A 22,353-nucleotide genomic window follows, 5' to 3' on the forward strand; every position below is an offset into this window, starting at 1 on the left:
TTAAATAAATGCACAGAGTGTTTTCTGTCATACCTGCACTGTAAAAAATATGTTCATCATTACATTCATCTTTATTTAAATTAATTATCTTTATTTTTCATCAATTTAACTTGTCAAAATTATTTATGTAAAGTCTTTCATTTTATTTAATACTTGATTGACTTTTCTGAACTTGATGTTCTTCATTAGTAATTTGATATACCAACACCTACACATATTAATTACAAAGAAAGAAAGAAAGAAAGAAAGATTTAAAACAATCTAAATCTTTTCAAATTATCCTCTTGAACCTGCTTACGTATTCATGGTTGGGAATTTCTGCTCTAATTTGATTGGCCAGGCGATGTTGCTAATAAACTGACAGACATTTAGTCTGACATGCAAGGTGCTTTATATAATCTTTTTATTTACAAAACTGTGGTTTGAAAGCATTATCACACTTGCAATTGTGCTGTTTTACTAAATATTCTGTACAGCACTCTTGCTTGTGTGAGGCTGTTTCATGCAATTTTTGCCTAATATTTGTTGTATTTTGGTACTGTTGATTTTTTTGAAGGGGCACAGCTTTTTTACCATTCCCATTAGCAGTCCACAGAAAACACCAACTGATAGGTCCATCTGTACACCTCTGCTCTTTCTCTGTTTCTCCAGGGCTTACTGGTCTCTTGACCCTGCTGTTCTCCACACCAGGCCTTCAGGCTGTTGTAATTACCAGCCTTCCTCTCCCTGCACTCACACATACACAACAGCAGTTCCTTCTCACAACTTTCTTCATGTTCCTCACCCTCCCACTTCCTCGCAGCTCACCTCCGTCCTCTAACTCCTTCCATAATGACTCACCGGGTAATTTGTGGTAATTCACAAGGTAACTCCCACTGCGTGGCCGGCCCCTTAACAAACCATTTCATTTACAACGCTGAGCCTGACACATGGCCGTGATGCATCTCGGCTGTATTTAAAGCCAGAGTGATGAGCTGCGGAGCGGGACGGCCGAACGGGGCCCCTTAGTCACCAGGGCTGTCATCTCTGACAGACAGGGGCCGCAGGCATCTACATGTCTCTGAAGCTCCATTAGGCTTGGTCAACTAACCTCGGGGAAACTGACAGGGTGTGCAGGTGCGGTGAGAGCAGTGGTCAGGACTTTAACGCTGAGATGCGCATCTGGAGAGAGGCCACAATTTATCATTATGACTCACGAAGAGAGGAATAGATAGGGCTCCACTGACTCCTGACTGCTCGTATCTGTCTGGAGTGCATGTGGACATACTGAGCTTATCATGGTTATTGATGCGCATGATGCGCTTCTCATACTTTTACTAGTGTGAGTGTTTGCCTGCCGTGACTGCTTGGTGGCCTGAGCAAACAAGTGGGAAATAATACAGAATAAGGGCTTCAATACAATTTTTCTAGTGCTTTATAAGTGGATATATAACATTATGCAACAGTTCCAGTCGCCAAATCGGGCTGGATTGGATCTTTCTGCAGTTATATGAACATAGCAGTAGGTGGCGGCAAGGGACTGTCTTTATGAGTGAGTCAATGATTCATTGAATCACTGAATCATCCTTTCAACTGATTCGTTCAAAACCCTGAAATAAACAAGTGACTGTCTTAATGAGTGAGTAATTTAATTACTCACTCAACCAATTTATTCTTAATATGTGACATGCTCTATCATTTCAATGAGCTGTTTGTGGAGGTTTTTTTTTTTTTTGCTTATCTTTATTTTTGATAAAACAATGTCTCAACTTTCAATCGATTTTATTCTTTCCTCTCAAAATAATAAAGTTTTGATGCTCTTTGATGTGGCGTGACAGATTGTTGTAGCTACATCAGTCCAAACGGCAGTTAAAAAACTACTCCAATGTCCATAGTGCGTTAGTAAATTTAACATTTAAAAAAAAAATAAAAAAGTAACATTGAAAGGTTTCCAGTCATTACTGATGTTGCAAATCGATTTGATTGTTACAGTGTGGCTTTGGGCATTTCTGGATCTTCTAGAAATGAAAACTCAGCCACATGAGGCAAATGTGAAGCACTTTATATTACAGATTAAATCGAGATATATTACACACGCTGTGTCGTTTATATTTGGTAGATCTTCCTGCCTTATTGCACCCCTGCATGTGGTACATGTTCAGTATTTCTTTGTTTAACTTGCTCATCTTAAGGATGTCTGTTCAATGCTATCATTTTCCAGACCTTATCCAACATTCAGAACATTTAGCAGAGCACTCAGCAAATTAAGATTGGTAATAAACAAATACAGTTCTTGAATAGTTCCTAATGAATATTAGATGATCTTATCGCAGCAGAACAATCAATCCCAGCCACTGTGGCACTGCGCTAATGACAAGGGAACAGAGGAAGCGTTACAGCAGCCTTCCCGCCATTTCCACGCACATTTGTACCCTGTACAATTTGTTTCGTCCCAGAGGAGGGTGAATTGGGGGAGATACATCAGGCTGTGTCAGGCTCAATGAGACATGGCCATGAGGAGAACAAGCTTTCGGTCCCTGCTAGTTATCCCACCTCAGCTCCAGATGCTTCTGCTAATCTAAAAATGTGACGCTCCAGATAAACACACACATGCTCATAGATTGCAAATGAATGTGTTTGAAGATTTGAAAGTTCACCATTCATTGAAAACATACAATTTTACATGCAACCCTCCCCTTCAATCCTTAATATTATCTAATGTGATAATACTCAGTAAGCAATAAAGACCTGTTCATACCAAGAACGATAACTATAAAGAAAACTATAACTATATTTGCATCCACACCAACAAATGATAATGGTCTGTTTATTTTAAGCTTGCGCGCTGCGGTTTCATAGTGTATACAACATGTTTTTGCTGTTCTTGTTGCATTTACATGCCTTTAACCAGCAGATGTCCTCAGCATGCTATGTTTTGAGTGAATCTAGCTAGTGTAATCGATCTAATCGAACAGTGAATTTAGCTAATGTAGTCAATATAGTGGAATAAAAACAGCACCTAGTCTTTTTCACTGCAACTTCAAAGAAAGTAAGACAATGTTGTCGAAACTAGCACTGGATACCTGAGATAATCATATGTTACACTGTTTGCAAGCCACGCATAATGACCTCATCGTTAATATTTCTCACCATTTATTCTGAGTGTATGACCGATTGTTTTCCATATAGTATCCTTGAAAAGGGGATTGACTTATCAAACAATGGTGGATTTTTCTGGACCTCGCCGATTAACTTCTCTGCAATGCTGTCTGCCATTTTAAATGTGCAAGCCCTTAAATTAGAGTGGACTGTGATTGGCTGTTAGTGTTTTATTGTTCAACAGCTGGTATTTTTTTTTTTTTTCTGAAAGTAATCCCAAAAATATTGTTCCTCTATATGTTAATCGTTATAGTTGTGGTGTGGACAGTGCTATTCTTTTATATTTAGAACAATTTTAAGAACCATATCTTTATCGATATCATTATAGTTAATGTCCTTAGTGTGAACAGGCCTTAAGAGTGTATTACTTTCTTCTCCAATTTGCATATTTAAATCTATTTCCCCCTACAATAACCATGAAAAAGTACGTCCTGTGTAGGTCAACTGTAGGTACAGATACACATAAGTTTTCACACTGTACAATCCCAGCATGCCCTGCTCTAGTGCTCAATCTCAGGTCACTGAGTCTCACCTCAACTGACAATAAACTCAAAAAGGTCCATTCCTCCGTCACTGATACTCATGTGCTGCGGCTGGCTAGGGAAGAACTTTTTTTTTTACTCGTGGGTGAAAGTCTCTTGACACAATTAATTATTGAGGCCGAATTAAAAAAAATGCTAACAATAAAAACAACAATGAATCAGCTAATTGGTTTACAGTCGGAGGGATGAATGGGGTAGGGGGTTGGGGGCATGTACATGAACATTCAAGGACGGCATGCGGATACTTACATAAATATCTGCACCATAAAATCCGTCCTGGTAAACAACACTGGAAAGATGCAAACACACGCGCACACACAGACAAACACCAAACAAAACAAACAAAACACATCAATATTAGTGCATGTTCCCATGCAAGCAATACCAACCCCATCTCTAGCCAGGGTTAGTGGAACAGAATAAGAAATACACACTGAATAAGAGGGTTTCCAAAGGCACTCATTACTTCTGAAGCATTTTAGAAGGAGAGTGTGGAGTAAAGAGTTTGTAGAGGGGCCACAGAGAGCTGGAATTTATTAGGATCATATTTAAGAAATTAGCAAAATTAAAAAGAAAATGATAAAAATATACATGGAGAATTTTGGTAAAATTTAAGGAAAAGATTAAGAAAACAAATAGAAATTCATGTAAAAATAATAATAATTATTAATTTTAAGATCTGAAGCTCGTATTGACTGTCCCTGGCATTCAAAATGTAACTGAAGGTGACAATGATATCATTTTTCATATTGAGTTGCAATTGTTTTTTTTTTATTACATTTAATTGCATAGTGAATTACATACATGTAATAATTTCTGAGCCACATTTGAAGCTCTAAAATGCTGATAATTCCTTGAAATCAAAATAGAATTTGTTTATGTTTGGTGTCATAACCGTATTGAAAAATTCTAAAATCTCTAAACTACTTCTTTTGCTGCCTTACATCCACCCATATTTCCTTTGGATCTAGTTTTAAAGGTGCCCTAGATTATGTTTTTAAAAGATGTAATATAAGTCTAAGGTGTCCCCTGAATGTGTCTGTGAAGTTTCAGCTCAAAATACTCCATAGATTTTTTTTAATAAATTTTTTTAATTGCCTATTTTGGGGCATCATTATAAACGTGCCGATTTTATGCTGCGGCCCCTTTAAATCCCGTGCTCTCCGCCCACAGAGCTTGCGCTTGCCTTAAACAGTGCCTTAAAGTTTACACAGCTAATATAACCCTCAAAATGGATCTTTACAAAGTGTTCGTCATGCATGCTGCTTGCATGCGTCGGATTATGTGAGTATTGTATACTGTTATATTGTTTACTTCTGATTTTGAATGAGTTTGATAGTGATCCGTGGCTAACGGCTAATGCTACGCTGTTGGAGAAATTTATAAAGAATGAAGTTGTGTTTATGCATTATACAGACTGCAAGTGTTTAAAAATGAAAATAGCGATGGCTCTTGTCTCCGTGAATACAGTAATAAACGATGGTAACTTTAACCACATTTAACAGTACATTAGCATCATGCTAATGAAACATTTAGAAAGACAGTTTACAAATATCACTAAAAATATCATGTTATCATGGATCATGTCAGTTATTATTGCTCCATCTGCCATTTTTCGCTATTGTTCTTGCTTGCTTACCTAGTCTGATGATTTGGTTGTGCAGATCCAGACGTTACTGGCTGCACTTGTCTAATGCCTTTTATAATGTTGGGAACGTGGGCTGGCATATGCAAATATTGGGGGCGTACACCCCGACTGTTACGTAACAGTCGGTGTTATGTTGAGATTCGCCTGTTCTTCTGAGGTCTTTTAAACAAATGAGATTTATATAAAAAGGAGGAAACAATGGAGTTTGAGACTCACTGTATGTCATTTCCATGTACTAAACTCTTGTTATTTAACTATGCCAAGATAAATTCAATTGTTCATTCGAGGGCACCTTTAATTATGTACCAGTTTAAATGGCATGTATTAATTTATTTTATTTGTGAGTCTTTTACCTTCTCCTTTGTCAAGACAGTATGAATTGGAATTTAGTCTGTAGCCCCTGTTTCTAAACTCCACAAAATCTCCTTCAATATCATTCCTCAATATCATGAAATCGGAACCAAAATAATCAGAATCATCATTTGACTGCTCACAAATCCTTCTGCATTCAGTTGTTCGAAAGGATTTACATAATGTTACCTTACATAAAAGGAATGCTTAAGGCCATCGACCATGACAGAACAGCATGACAGTTCAGTGTCATTATTACTTGCAGGATGCAAGGGCTACATGCTGCACTGGTTCTGTGTGGTGAGGTACAGATGCATGCATGTTACAGCAGCCCGGTGACGAGGGAAGTGGTTGTCAGAAGAGAGGACTAAATGCGAACTTGTGTGTATCTGAGAAGGGAGTGTTGCTACTTACCCTCCATAGGCTGGGATGTGTGGGGGAGGCGCGGCTGCCCGAAACGTATTGTAGACGGTGCGCCCTCTTCCTCTTAAGTGTGCCCCTCTGTACGCCGCCGCTGCCGTGGCTGCTGGGTATGGGAAGCCTGGCACTGTGGGGAAAAACATACAGTATATATATGAAAAACCATCACAGAAGAAAGATTGTTGTTGAAATCAAATATAACATTACATGAAAAACTTAAATAATATAATAGTATATAAATAATACGAAACAACACTGGGAAGCATCATTATGTAAATGCAGAATTAGGCTTTTCATGCTGTTTTGAAATAAAAGAGTTTGCAACTTGAAGAACCACCCTGATGAACGACAGTGTGAACTATGCTGGTGTGCGAAGATTTACCAATCATAAAGAGGTCATTTACATATAGACGCCTTAAAGGTGCAGTAGCAAAAAAGTCTGAGTTAGTCATGTTAAACTAAATGAAGACTTTTTAGCACAAAACCTTGGACTTTCTCTGAAAAATAAAATGTAAAATTGTAAAATATGACCCCACTAAACACTAATATGTACAGTCAGCTGATTATTATTGCAAAATGAACCCTTGTCAGGGTGATTTTATGGCTACTTTATGAAATACGTAACTAAAAGTACTGAAATTATTTTAATATGTAAGAAGAAAGATACCACAGGGTGAAATGATACAAGACGGTTGCTAGGGACGGTCAAATACTGTACAGTTACATAAAATGCCACGATTGACCAATCCGAATCAAGTATTCCAGAGAGCCGTGTAATAAACTGCCAAACGAACTATAATTCCACAAGTCTCAACTAATAAAAGCTGTGAAGAATGGTGCCCTACCTCCATCTACACCTGCAATTAGCCAAAAACTCTAACAATGAGTAATAAGCAAACTACAGCAGGCATACACTACCTCTGAGCCTGGGTGAAAACAGAAAGCTCTGTATTGTTGTTAAATGATCATTAAGTTTAATAGGGCGTCGGTGGTGAAAATGACTTTTAAGAGGCTTAATTTGAAATGGCTGAGAGGAAGAAAGAGAGAGGGGGTTTGTGAAAGCTGCTTCATTCTTTAACATTACAGGTTTTCAAAAGGAGATCATATAAATGTCTAATAGGAGCACTGAATCTTTCATTCAGCTGATAAAAAATTAAGATTTAAGGAAGGGGTTTGCGTGATGTAGGAGGGTGAAAAGGATTGTTCCATTTGACTCTTTGTCACCTTGGATATGTCTCGCTTTCACGCAGTGCACCACAGCTGCCTTAGTATATAAAAGAGGAAGGACAGCTAAATGAACTCACATTTTACATTCCAATTTATCATATTTATGAATATGAAGGAAGCCATTACCTTCCTACCATTGGTGTGTGTTATAATTTTAATGTTAGCATTTAAATGATTCTGATATAAATAAATGTTTAAATGTACATGTTATTAATTTCTTTAAACACCTGTGGTTTATTAGGAGGCTAAACAACAAAAATCAGATCATAGAGTTTGATGAATGCCTTTGAAATTGCTACAATGGAACAGTAATGCAGCATAAAAAAAATAAAAATAAAAAAAACGCCAATGAAGATTCATTAGTCACATGTATTCCTTCCTCCTTCCATTCCAGGCAGCCCATTTGACAGCCATTTTTGAAATATGCTCTACACACGTTTGCATATTTGCAAGAGCTTCACTTTGATGTGTAGAATGTGTCCTGAGGAAAATAAATATGAGATGTATTTAGCCTGAATATTTACAGGATAAACAACTTAGACTATGCACTTTCATTTAGAACGATGAAGGGTGGAGGGCTAGATGAAAACGGAGAGAGAGAGCGAGAGAGCGGGAGCTACAGTAAGTGCCGCTGAATGAGAAATGGGAGCGTGCAGCAGCAGTGAGCTCCAGGGGGATGCACAGGAGAGCTAGTCCGTTTTATTGCTTTGAGAGCGATTACAGTGAAGCAGATGCTCTGGCCGACGGGAGGTAGCCTCCGCATCAAAGCCATAAAAGTGTACAACTGCTTTGTAGCACAATAATTTCTCTCATTGGCTTTTGTGTGGGAAGTGTTTTGGGGGGGTGGGGGGTTACGGGTGGGCAGCAACATTGCAGGTTCGGTTGCCCTGTGCATCTCACTCTGCAACCTTACACAGCGCAGCAAACCGCAGAGACTCTTTTATGAGTGCATATATAAACAAGACCCGCTTTGAGATGAGAGAAATCTCACAGCTTTCAGATAACGTAAAGCGCGTTGTGTATTCTGCATGAATTACTTTGCAGCTTGCATGTGGTGATATACGGTGCAATACTGATGCTTGTTGAAGACTAGGAACAAGACTTAAATCCCTTTGCTATGTATCTATATTTATTCTTTTTTTTTTTTCTCCAATGAAAATCAATCCCTTAATATGTATGGTTAAAGCAGCGGTATTTTAAGGTGGATGAATTCATTTAAATCTAGTTTAATCAAATGCATAACACACGCTGCCAGTAAGCTACTTAATAGCTAAAAATATTTTTTTTAAAAATCAAATAAATTATGAAAATAATGAAATGGAAGTAAAAAAGATGAAACAAAGAAAATATTCATAAAAATGATTTAAAATAAAATATGCAAAATAAATAAATAAAATAATAAATTATTCTGAAAATGATTAATGAAAGTAGATAAATTATCATTATTAAAATGATTAAAGAATAATAATTTAATGAAAATAAATAAGGGGAGGGGGGAATCACCATTCTTTTCTGAAAAAGCTACTAGTCAACTAGTAAATTGTTGGAACCACTTTGACCCATCCCTATTTATTTGCAGTTTCCTTTCAAAAAACATTACATAAAAATGTAAGTAGCCATTCACTATTCACATACACCGTTCTCTACAAACCCTCCCTAACTGGTAGCTTTATAATCCAAATGTATGTAATCTCACTGTAAGCAGTCTTTTGAAACACGTTTCAAGTCTTAATGAATGTACATTTTTTAATCACCTCTGTACACATGTCAGGGTCATTTCATATTGTTTCTTCCCACAATGCAATCTTAAACGTTCACTGTGTACGACACAGAAGCGGACACCAAAGTGCTTTCATTCCTCTTTAAAACGCTTCGTCCTTCCGCTAAAAGCCGCTTGTTGTCTTCCACGATAGCCTATCTGCACAAATTAATTCCATTTTGCTGCTGCTTTTTTGAAAATTCTCAAATTCTTCTTCTGCACTCCGTTAATTGCACGTCACTTTTCAAACTTATCGTTTAGTATTTGCGAGTTCAAAAAAGCCCAGCAATGTTGAAAGTGCCAGAGGCAGCCGCTGTCTCTCTTTCAGTCAGGACTCAATCAAAGAGAGAGCAAGGACAGTGATGTCATACTAAAACACTGAAACATTAGCGCTGCGAAACTGTCAGTCAATACAAATGACCCTCTATATCATTATGACCGAATATATTCCATTTCAATTCATATGGTTGAAACTCCCTCAGCCTCTTCTGAAAATTCAATAATCTCAATGTTGGACACAGAGAAGTCACCATTCTTTTCCTCTCACTTAAGGAAATGACTTTACCAATTTGTGATTAATTATTTATTTTCCAATAAACATTAGATCAGTAAATGAATGTGCATAAGTGTGTGCAGTCAGAGAAACGTGATAGTCTGAGTGCTGTTTATGAGTGCGGTTCTTCTCAGGGGTTGATTTTAAATCAAACAGATTTCGACTTTTTCTTTAAAGTTTATAGTTTATAGTTTAAATATGAAAAAATTGAAACTACAACAATCTACACAAAGAGTGAAATAAAAATATATGTATATCAAATGCTTGTCATTTCCACAAAACCAATTCTGACACTAATAAAATGTATTTTTTAATAGCGAGAGTACTTGGTTACCAAGGAGACAATAGTGATGATCATGCTTGAGATGAAATGATAAGTGTGAAATCAAGGTAAACATTCCTTTAAAATGGTGATCACATAATGTGATAAAAATACACAGGTACATAATTTAATTACAATTAAAACTAGGGCTGGACAATAATTCAATATCAATATATATTGCGATATATTTTTTTTCGATAACGGTGATATGATTTTTAAACACATTTCCGGTATTTCGATATATACATTACAGCATCACTTGAGGCGCAGCCGTTAGAAAGAGCAGAACGCGATTGGCTATTTGCGTGATGACGTACACCACAGAGACATTAACCAGCAGGCAGTGCTCAGCAGTTGTACGCTAAGCTCAAACGCAAACGCGGCAAGTTTTACAAAATGAGTACACCTGATGCAAATGCGACGGAACAAGCTTCCACAACTTGATGAAAATATGTGTGCATAACTACACCGTGCTGGTTAATGTTTGGTGCAGGAGAATGTGTGAAATAAAAACTTTAAACACGGATACTTAGTTCTGTATGAGCTATGTGTCACGTGGCTAGTGTTATTAAACTCATCGCGGAGCTCCACGCTGAAACCGAGCACATGCGCGCTCCGCCTGTATAAAAACAATCGTATTTTTCATGTGTTCGTATTCAAACTCCAGTTCTGACCGCATCGCGAGCAAAATACAAACAACACACGTGCTGCTGTGCTGAGGTAAACAGCCTATGGCTTGCGTGTTTGAACGCAGCTAGAGCAGGCAGAGGTGAATGAGCAGCACTTTTGTGACATTTAAATTCTCCGCTGTAATGCGATCTCATGCGAACATATTTTCCATTTGTGCTGGTAGATTACAGCAAAACAATCCACTTCCGAAAGAAGTGATGCTTCCTCATGCATAATACTGCAATTATAATCTTATGCATAGTACAGCGCAGTGATTGGATTAAATGAGCTTTATGTCATGAATATATATGTCGAGATTCGCTCGAAACGGTCTACGTCAGCATGTTCGACCATGCCCATACTTGGGCCAAAAGTACACGATTACGTCAGATTTTGTGACGTTGCTCCGACTCAGCTTTTCAAACAGAAAGACAGAAATCGCTATGAAAAATGCAAAAATAACTATTTTTATGAATAACATTGAGTACCTTTAGTGTTTTCAATGATGTGCAGCCTATACATATCTGTTTACATCTCAAAAAAAGTGTTTTGGGGTTTCATGACCCTTTAAGAATAATAAAATCAGCCTACGTTATAGTTTAATGTTAAAGATATTAATATTACTAAAGTAAGTGAGTCTTATGTTTATTTTTATGTTTGTATGAAGGCTAAATACAAATAAAAGCTGAACATAAATGTATTTGTATTGTTTTTATTTCTAAAATATTATATAGTTTTATAGGAAGAGATTTCATAGATTTGGCAAATTCATTTTTCAGACGTTTGTAGGTACAGACATCCGTTGTGGCCGTTCTTGGCAGTTTTTCTGAGGCTATTATATAGATCATATCGATATCGGAATTATATCGTATCGACCGAAATTAAGAATTATATCGTGATATAAATTTTGGCCATATCATCCAGCCCTAATTAAAACCAACTGTTAGAATTTTCTGTTTGTTTTGTGGTTGACATTTCTACAGTACTAACAGAGACCCCAAAGAGTATTCGGACACCTAAGTCACACATAAAATACTTGAATTTCTTTGCACTACAAACAAATATCACTTTAGAATTGAATTGAATTTTTTGTGTATGTGTGTCAAAAGTGATGCATTTAGACCAATTATGTTATTGTGTCATTATGCAAAAATGTAACTGTAAACATTATTTGATTGTATTTAGAATACATAAAATGCTAACTATGAAATTAACCTTAATGGATTAGTTCACCCAAAAATTCTAAATATGTCATTAATTCCTCACTCTCATGTCGTTCCAAACCCTTAAGACCTTCTTTTATCTTCGGAACACAAATTAAGATGTTTTTGATGAAATCTGAGAGGTTTCTGTCCCCCCATAACATTATTACTAATTTCAAGGCCCAGAAAGGTAGTAAAGACATCGTTAATATAGTCCATGTGAATGCATATGTTTAACCTTAATGTTATGAAGCGACGAGAATACGTTTTGTGCAACCCCCCCTATGGTGGCCCAGTAGTGCACAACACAACGAAATTAAAAAAGCAAACATAAGTTCACAACACAACGAAATCGAGCCACAACGCAATGGAATAAAGCCACAACACAACAAAATAAAGCCACAACACAACGAAATCAAGCCACAACACAACGAAATCAAGCCACAACACAACGGAATAAAGCCACAACACAACCGAATAAAGCCACAACACAACGAAATCAAGCCACAACACAACGAAATCAAGCCACAACACAACCGAATAAAGCCACAACACAACGAAATCAAGCCACAACACAACGAAATCAAACGTATAGTTTGTATTCATTAAAATTACTTTTAACATTTTAAAACAGACATGTTCAAATTCCAAAGCTTGTCAGTCTTACCAACAGGAACTAACAAGCTTTGGAATTTGAACATGTCTGTTTTTAAATGTTAACCAAAGTCATTGTAATGAATACAAATTATACGTTTTAACCACTTGGTGGAATTGGTGGATGTTCCCTTCATCATGCACTGTATCGCGTCAAATCATTCACAAGTATAAATATGAAGCTATTGTGCACGTAGTTGATTTTTAATTAATATTTCATGTCGATATACAATGTTTACATACCTAAAACTAAAAACTAAACTGGTGTTGATATCTTTGTAAGACTGTCGGCTTTATAGAACAGTGGCAAGGAATACTAATATTACCGAGCTCTGAGAGTAACCCCTAATGGTCGGGAGCATTTCCGTTGTGTTGTGGCTCGATTTCGTTGTGTCGTGGCTTTATTTTGTTGTGTTGTGGCTTGTTTCCGTTGTGTTGTGGCTTTATTTTGTTGTGTTGTGGCTTTATTCCGTTGTGTTGTGGCTTGATTTTGTTGTGTTGTGGCTTGTTTCCGTTGTGTTGTGAACTTATGTTTGCTTTTTTAATTTCGCTGTGTTGTGCCCCCCCCCCCAAAACAAACAAACAAACAAACAAACAAAAAACAAAACAAAACAAATAAAATTGATGACTTTATTCAACAATTTCTCTTTCATGTCAGTCTCTGATGCTGTTCATGTGTGATGCTGACACAGGAGCTGGCCAATAATGAGTCTGTGTTCTGACGTAGAACCCAGAAGCGCTGCACTGTGTTTACAGCGTAAACAGCATCACAGACTGACACGGAAGAGAAGAAATTGTTGAATAAAGTCGTTATTTTTATTTATTTATTTATTTATTTATTTATTTTTTGCACACAAAATGTATTCTCGTCGCTTTATAACATTAAGAAATACCTATAAAACACCTATAAAATAGGTATTTTATAGGTATCTATAAAAATACCTATAAAATAGGTACTGGCAATGTGCCAATACCTATTTTCAGTCTTTAGGCAAATGAAAAAATGGCAGAACTCTCTTGTGACACACGTATCCAAATGCAAGTGTATCTGTTAGACGCGTTTTTTTATTTTCTAAAAGTGCCCACGGTTGAAGAAACACCATTATGTGGATGTGTTATCAGACAGCATACCGTATATGGCTTCTTAAAAATAATTGCTAGAGCTGCATCTTTTTAACCTTGTTCATGTGTGAACTCATTTCCTTAAAGAAAGCATGCAATAGAGAAAGAAAGAGAGCGTATATGTCTTCGTCTTCGAGCCGCACATTTCCTGTGGTCAGAGGTGGCCTGCATTTCCATAATCTCTGGGCGTAAATTGCTGAAAGTCTAATTTTCAAACATCCGCCCAATCTCCGTCAGGCGTAACACTTAATCAGAGATCAGTCCGGCAGACAAGCGGGGTCTGGCACGTTGGTCATCCCTCAGCCTTCTGCCGATAGCTTTCATTCCTCTCAGCCGGAGAACTGTTAATGAACATCAAAGCTATCTTAAATCAACAGTCTGCCTCAGGTGAGAGCTGCTTCGAGTGGCGACCGCTGAGGCTTGTTTCAGAAACAAACCATTCATGAATCAAAGATGCTCCTTTTTCCATCCCTTAGGATATTTGTTTATATAGCTAACTTTCAAGCTTACTAATCACAATTCAAACTCGACGGCACGCTCAATCACTCTGTGCAGTCTTTCCATCTGCAATCTAAGCAGCAATGTGCCAATACCTATTTTCAGTCTTTAGGCAAACGAAAGGATTCGAGGCGTTTTCCGTTATCGGCACTATTCGGGCGTATTAACGATGCTTTAATTATAATTAAGACAGAGATCTAAAAAAAAAGAAACAGCGAGCGCTGGAAAGAACAAAGCTCTTGCACTTTAATGGGATGTGGGATGTTTGGACACTTGAAAGGTGAGACGAAAGCAAATCGATAATGAGCCATTTTGTAATTAACAGAATGTGCACTGAATTAGGCAAACGACTGTCTGGAGAAATTGAAAATATTGATTTTAATTTATAAAATATATTTCAGCCCTTTGATGCCCTTGCGTCGACAGACAATTAGATTTAACCATCACCTCGATATTTTTGCCTTCTCGTTTCTTCTTATTATCATAAAATCTCGATATTTTCCCCATATAATGGGGGAGGTAATGATGTTCGGGGAAGGTCAGAGGCTGGGATAGCCAAGGTTGAGGAGGAGATGACCGAAGGAAACGAGAGAAAAAGAGTCAAGCTTGTCTTTCAACCGATGAGAGCCGCTCGCTTTCAAAGGCCCATAAAATGAAATGAAGCCCTGGGGGTCTGAAAGCTGGCTGGATTATGTTTTCAAAGATGTGTAACGTGGTTCCAGTTGTGACAATGGCGTCTTGGAGCCTCTTGCCAATAGGCCAGCAAACACAGCAAACACATTGTGAAACAGGCCCTTTGGGTGATTGGAATAATCGCTTCCTGCTTGCCAGCTCTTTCAAGCCTATGCCAGAACCCGTAGATTAAGGTCACCCATTATACACACCTCCAACCACCAGGCACAGAACTATGCCTTCATCAAATAATGCAGTTAAACACCAACCCGGAGCAATTTTCTGTTTGTTTTCTGATTGATATTCCTAACCAAACAATTAACAGTACTGACAGAGACCTCTGAAATGATTTGGACACTTAAGTCACACTTAAAATGGTGGAATTTCTTTGCACTATACAAACAAATGATCAAACCAAGTGGCATCTGCAACAAATGATGCTTTTTTCTCAGAAATAACTTCACATTTCTGAGCTGATTTTATTAGATGTCTTAGCAGAGTAACCACAGGTGTAGTTCATCACATTAACTCTCAAATATATCAAATTATTAGTGTGAAAATTACACTTTCTTTCTTTAAAATGAATGATGCTTGCTTTGATTTTTCATTAAATGAATCATGTAATGCAATGAGATTCATTCATTTTCAGTGGCCAATACTTTTTGGAGCCAATGTAAGTATATGAAAATAAAACAACATTACAGAAAAACACTATTTGAAAGGAATGTAAAATCATATCATATCTGGCATCAGAGTAATTTGCCATTTCATATCCTCTGCAGCGTTCATAAACAGAGGATTCAGGGCATGTGAGTTGAGAACGTTTTTCACACACACACACAAAGCACATTAGTGAAACTGCCCATTAGCCCTAAATGCAAATGCATTTAACCCTCTGTGTTACAGTGTTGCTTTCTGAAAATTATTTATTTATTTATTCAGAAGTATTTATAGCAATATGATTGTACTTAATGTAGAATACAATTATGATTTCATATGTTCAAACAAAGGTAAGGATAAATTATAATGATGTGGTCAATTTTAGTTTAGTTTTACATTTATAAATATATTAATTATAATTAAAAAATTTAGAGGTGAAATATAGACTTTTTAAGAAAATTTTTTTTTTTTGATAATTGTCTCACATTCTATTTTTAGACACTGTTTTTATTGGAGCTATTTTATGTCATAAAATTATGCGTGTATTCTTTTTACTAAAGATATGATGCATTGCAGAGCCAGTTTCTTTGAAATTATGGTCTACTCACCTGCATAGAATTCTGGGCTGTAGACTGCACCCACGACTGGATTCAACTTCCAGCCTAGACAAAGACAGAGAGGAAGATCTGATATTAGCCACCCTCGGTCTGCACTACAAAAATTCTTCACAAGACAAAGAGTTGGATTCTGGTTAACTAGAACCTCCAGGCCCATGCGTAATGATGTCAGTAGAGGGCTGACCACACTAAATCGCTACTGTCATCCAGAGCCAGGACAGGGCCCGGAGTGGCCTGACAGATTTCTCTCTAATTCTAACCTCTACAAATGGCCTGTCTGTTTAAGCCCTACATAAGTTTAAAAAAAATAAAAAATCTTTTGATATCAACTGAGATCTGATCTAAAAGGTTGTCTCAGTTTTTCACTTCCATTTAAACTTGTGGGTGAGGAATAAAAGAGAAAAGAGAACTGCTGTGAAAAACATTTCAGAGGGTACTCAGAAAATCGACTGTTACAAGCACTCTTCTTCTCTGATTTTAATCTGCGGGTCCGTGGATACAGGAAGGGATTTAGTTTGTTAAAAAAAAAAAAAAAAAAAAAAAAAAAACTGTAAAATTTCCTGCCTGTGCAGTTGCATACTTGGTATGAGGTCTAAACTTTGTCCTGTATACTGTATAATGTCAATATATACAGTGGGGTCCAAAAGTATGAGACCACTTGAGGGGAAAGTGGTATTCAAAATGTAATTTAAACCTGGAAATAAACAGATATTATTATTAGTAGTATTACTATTATGATAAAGCATGCAAAGACGCATTAAATGAATATGACAAGGTTCTGCACTATTTCTAGGTTGCTAATTAATTGAGTAAATCTTTATCACTGATCTGCACAAGATGCTTTTTGGATTATTTTCAAATCATGCTGAAGTGTCATTAACTCCTTCCCCACTACTGACGGAATTTTCTGTCATTCATTTTGACAATTGATGTTTTCACTGTAATATGGTGGTAAAGGGGGCGCTATTACGCATTTTCTGATAGAGTACAGAAGATCCGGATCAAAATACAGGCCAAAAAGGAGCAGAAACAAGCGATAAAAGCATTGCTTTTTTTCTCATAACACGATTTTCACATAAGAATGCATGAAGCTAGATTTTTTTTAAACCAAAGGCTCTGTTCTTACTTTTGATATATTGCATGTTCAGATATTCATATGACAAAATATTCTGGAGGGCAAGAAAAAATTCTTTTCTTTTTTTTAAATGCTGGCGGGGAAAAGGTTAAAGAAATATCAAGTCATCATTTTGCTTAAATTGTTATATACTGATGTCAAGACAAAAAAATAATTAGAAAAATACAAAAAAGAAGCATTTTTACTTGTGGTCTCAAACTTTTGAACTCCAAATGTACATGAAATGATAGGCTACAATACAATCTAATGATATAAAATATAATTTTATTTTATTATTATTTAATTTTACACTCTCAAATATTGTATATAAAATAAAATACAAAATATATGTACAAAATATTTACTGAAATAATATAAAATATTTTGTTGGTAACTAACTTTTGTAAATACATTTTTAATAATCACAAAAAGACTAATTACTTGGCAATATCAAGAGAGCTTTTTCTTACCGTTTGCATATGGGTTGACGGTCTTTTTATTCGTCATTACCCGTGCTGTTGCATTGTTAACCTGAGTACAAACAGGAGCGTGTGAGCAACAATCATACTGAGGCTAAAGCTGTAAATATTGAAATATTGCATGCAGTACAGTGAAGATTTTCTAAATGATTATATATCATAACAAACAGTTAAAGAAAAGTGGTAAGACATATAAAGCAAAGAAAATATATGCAAAAGTCTCATCATAAAAAGACTCGTCAGCATGCGTCATCAAATGATGATCAAGTTGAAGGAGTACATGGAGAAAAAAAACAGAAACACAAAATGCACTCAACAAATGAAAGGCATCGAGTATGAGACAGCATGCAGTGGAGAGGGAACGACTAGGTTAAAAGAAAAACAAGAGAGCGTAGGAATGGAAGGAAAAAAAAACGCTTGGCATTGCGCAACATACACTAAACCTTCAGAGTTGAGGTACAGTCGGAAAACAAAGCAACATTTAGCATTCAACACTCCAAGAGCCTTGTGCTTCATCACAAGAATAATAATCAGAAAGGAAAACAAAAGAAGTAATAACGAAAGAAAATCATTCAAGCCGAAAGAACAGCTAACAAAGGATATAAAAAAGAGGGTGCATTATTTAACATAATCATGGAGTTCAGAATCTGAGTAGGATGCGCACGATTCAGTTCAATCCAATCAGAGCCTCTCAGGAAGCTAAATGTTCACTCAAGTAACACGCGTAACAAGAGAAAACAGCATCAAGAAACTCAACATCAAGTCAAAAAACAGTCACGAGGTATCAGCGCGGAGTTCGTGAAATGGCAGATGGCTCTCTCCACTTACCATTCGCCGCCATCGCCCGCATGTGTATGTATTGTTACCACGGTTACTGAGTTTGGTGAGGGGCCTACCAGCTACCGTTGGAAAAGGGGGGAAAATGAGAAGGCAAAATAGGCAACATCTTACTGAAAGACGGCACCACGTCACATCCGAATAACTCTTAAAAATTGAAAATAAAAAAGCTGCAAACAAACAAACAAAACAAACAAAAAAAAAAAAAAAAAAAAGAGCACAGCTGTTAAATGGGAATTGGCTATAAGGATGGTCACTGTCGTTGCAGATCAGCCACCTTCAGTGACTCTTCTAGACTGTAAAGTAAGTGTCATTTGAGCTGTAGATTTAAAGGCTTGAGTTTGAGAGCAGCTCTATCTAATAGCAGCGTCTTCAGGCCAATTAACAAGCGCTGCCGGCTTCAGGCCGCTTTTAGTGCAGATCCCTCGTCAACTTTGCAATAAGGCCTCTGGCTATCATCACACAAATGCTGTTTGCACTCTGCCTGATGACTTACTGCACCCGTTTGCTTATTAAGCCAAAATATGTTATAAAAAAAGAACTAAAAAGAACAGAAAAGAATCAAATAAACACAAGTGAATGCCAACTAAAGCAAACCAATTAGATAACGGCGAGCACCGTGTTAAATCTGACTTGAAATCTTAGAATAACTGAAACGTATTAGGGATACAATGGGGGGAGGGAGGGAGGGAGGGGAGGAGGAAAAGAGGGACAGAGAGAGGAGCACACGCAGGAAAAGACGAGTGATGCGTCTAATAGTGAGATGAGAGTGAGGCACATACTGACACACAAAAGAGAATTAAGGATAACAACAAGAACGACAACAACAAACAAACAAAAAAATGAATAAAACAAACAAACAAAAGAACAATTGAGAAGGGAAATATTTGTTACATGCACCTCTATTTTACGACCTTCTACCACCGTGCCGTGTAATTTCTCTCTGGCCCTGTCCGCATCGGCACTATTTTCGAAAGTTACGAAACCAAAACCCTGCATGCAGGTGGGAAAGGGGAGGGGGGAGAACAACATGCACATTATTAATTCAGTCATACACCCAAGAAATCCACTGTGGCTCTACCTCTGCCATTCTCACACACAAAAACAGCTGCTGCTGCTGCTGCATTTACCCCCTTTCTCTTTCTCCTCCTCTTTTCTCCTGCACCATGCAAAGCATCGAGATTAACGATAATTTACGGGTTCTGTTAGAACCTCTAAGGAGAAATGAAATAAAATAGCACGTCTAAGAACGTAAAGTCACTTAAATGAAATGTAAAAAAAAAAAAAAAAAAAAAAAAAAAAAAAAGAGCAAATAAAAGACTATACCTTTAATAACAAGTCTTAGAGTAAACAAAATCTATTGGAATAAAATAAACACTGTCATTTAACACTCTATAATGCAACATAAAGAAAAGTCATTACAAAAGGAAAAAACAACTCAAAAGATAAATGATAAAGGATTGTGAACTACAGAACTTGTTAACATGCATCATTATCTCCTCCAGCTGGAACAGAAGAACATAATTCATATTTCAATAAAGAAAATTGTTTGTGCACAGGAATGATGCTAAGTGTCATAACACTGAATAACGCTGTCAATTACGGAGCTCAGCGGAGAATGTTCTTCATTTGACACCATAACAGAACAAAGACAAGTGCCAAACACATTTCCACACACTCCATTGAACAGGGCACTAATAACTCTAGCACAGCAGCTGATATGAGATTGCATTACATACGTTAACATGACTACAACAAGCATTTGTTTTGTACAGTACAGGTACTAATTCATCACTGGATTCTTTCCCTTTTTTAAATAAACATGATGTTCATTTAAGCCTCTAAACTCACTGGACTGTTCTGATTGGTCAAGAATAAGAGCATGCAAGGGAAGTAAGTCACACACGTACCTTTGATCCTCGTTCATTAAATATGATTTCAACATCTAAGATTTTACCAAATTGCTGGAAAGAAAAGAGAACACAGATCAGATATACTGTCTACATTTAATTTGACATGTAAACTCACTTAATTATTTTACTTAAAGGTGCCCAAGAATGCTTTTTCACAAGATGTAATATAAGTCTAAGGTGTCCCCTGAATGTGTCTGTGAAGTTTCAGCTCAAAATACCCCATAGATTTTTTTTTATTAATTTTTTTAACTGCCTATTTTGGGGCATCATTAACTATGCACTGATTTTTTCAGCGCGCCGCCCCCTTAATTCACGTGCTCCCTGCCACATGAGCTGTCGATTATATTACTGCACATTTACAAAGTTCACACAGCTAATATAACCCTCAAATGGATCTTTACAAGATGTTCGTCATGCATGCTGTATGCATGCTTCGAATTATGTGAGTAAAGTATTTATTTTGATGTTTATATTTGATTCTGAATGAGTTTGAGGCTGTGCTCCGTGGCTAACGGCTAATGCTACACTGTTGGAGAGATTTATAAAGAATGAAGTTGTGTTTATGAATTATACAGACTGCAAGTGTTTAAAAATGAAAATAGCGACGGCTCTTGTCTCCATGAATACAGTAAGAAACGATGGTAACTTTAACCACATTTAACAGTACATTAGCAACATGCTAACGAAACATTTAGAAAGACAATTTACAAATATCACTAAAAATATCATGATATCATGGATCATGTCAGTTATTATTGCTCCATCTGCCATTTTCGCTGTTGTTCTTGCTTGCCTAGTCTGTTGATTCACCTGTGCACATCCAGACGTTCTGCCCTTGTCTAATGCCTTTCATAATGTTGGGAACATGGGCTGGCATATGCAAATATTGGGGGCGTACACCCCGACTGTTACGTAACAGTCTGTGTTATGTTGAGATCCGCGTGTTCTTCAGAGGTCTTTTAAATAAATGAGATTTACATAAGAAAGAGAAAGCAATGGAGTTTGAAACTCAATGTATGTCTTTTCCATGTACTGAACTCTTGTTATTCAACTATGCCAGGTAAATTCAAATTTCGAATCTAGGGCACCTTTAAGTTGCATTAACCAACACGTTTGAAATGTTTTAGTTCATCTAAAAATCACCAATTATTTATCCTTTTAATGGGTCACTTATTATCCAATTCTTTTATGTCATTCGAAAAACAGGTCAAAAATAGAGCCTCAAGAAAAAACTGATATGAAAAGTTTAACTAATATTCATTTAAAATGAATTCTCTAAAGCTCTTTTTGATTTTGACTTAAAATAAATAATTATACACAATCCAAAAGTTTGGGCTAGGTATGATTTTACTTTTTTTTTCTTATGCTCACAAAGGTTTCATTTAATCAAAAATACCAACGCTATCTCATGACCAATTCGTATGTATTTTACGACCTCACTCGTACGAATTTATACCATTTGTCTAAACCCCAATGGCGGGTAGGTTTAGGGGCGGGGTTAGGGGTAGGTCATTCGTACGAATTCATACGAATTTGGCAACTTGTAAAATACATACGATTTAGCAAAAAACAAACTCGTACGAGTGAGGTCATACGAATTCGTATAAATTAGCCACCTCATAAAATATGTATGAATTGCAGTGAGATCGGGTTGAAAATACAGAGATATTGTGAAATATTATTAAAATTTAAAATAACTGTTTTGTACTCGAACATATTTTAAAATGTAGTTTATTCCTGTGATGCAAAGCTGTATTTTCAGCATCATTACTCCAGTCTTCAGTGTCACATGATCCTTCAGAAATCATTCTAATATTATGATTTGCTGCTCAAAAAACATGTTTTATTATTATTATCAATGCTGAAAAGAGCTGTGCTGCTTAATATTTTTGTGGAAACAAATTTTTTAGGACTCTTTGATGAATAGAAAGCTCAAAAGAACAGCGTTTATTTGAA

At 36.6% G+C, this 22,353-nt stretch overlaps 1 protein-coding gene across 16 annotated transcripts in view; it reads right to left on the minus strand.

The window, feature by feature from the left end:
• rbfox1 (RNA binding fox-1 homolog 1) overlaps positions 1 to 22,353 on the minus strand; it is a 333,513-nt gene that overhangs the window by 16,725 nt on the left and 294,435 nt on the right. For 12 of the 16 annotated variants that reach the window (XR_007186535.1, XR_007186532.1, XR_007186537.1 and 9 more), the window contains 6 exons: positions 20,395 to 20,448; positions 19,385 to 19,477; positions 17,639 to 17,699; positions 16,046 to 16,099; positions 6,094 to 6,226; positions 3,930 to 3,969 (listed from right to left, as the gene is read on the minus strand). Coding sequence is in view for 12 of the 16 variants with exons in the window: in XM_048203207.1 (XP_048059164.1) it covers positions 3,930 to 3,969; positions 6,094 to 6,226; positions 16,046 to 16,099; positions 17,639 to 17,699; positions 19,385 to 19,477; positions 20,395 to 20,448 (435 nt within the window). In the remaining 4 variants the exon portion in view is untranslated. The remainder of the gene's footprint in view (positions 1 to 3,929; positions 3,970 to 6,093; positions 6,227 to 16,045; positions 16,100 to 17,638; positions 17,700 to 19,384; positions 19,478 to 20,394; positions 20,449 to 22,353) is intronic. The other 4 variants (XR_007186541.1, XM_048203261.1, XM_048203216.1 and 1 more) reach the window with 1 other exon arrangement.

The sequence above is a fragment of the Megalobrama amblycephala genome, linkage group LG1 (genome assembly GCF_018812025.1).
Source record: "Megalobrama amblycephala isolate DHTTF-2021 linkage group LG1, ASM1881202v1, whole genome shotgun sequence".
NCBI lineage: Eukaryota > Metazoa > Chordata > Actinopteri > Cypriniformes > Xenocyprididae > Megalobrama > Megalobrama amblycephala.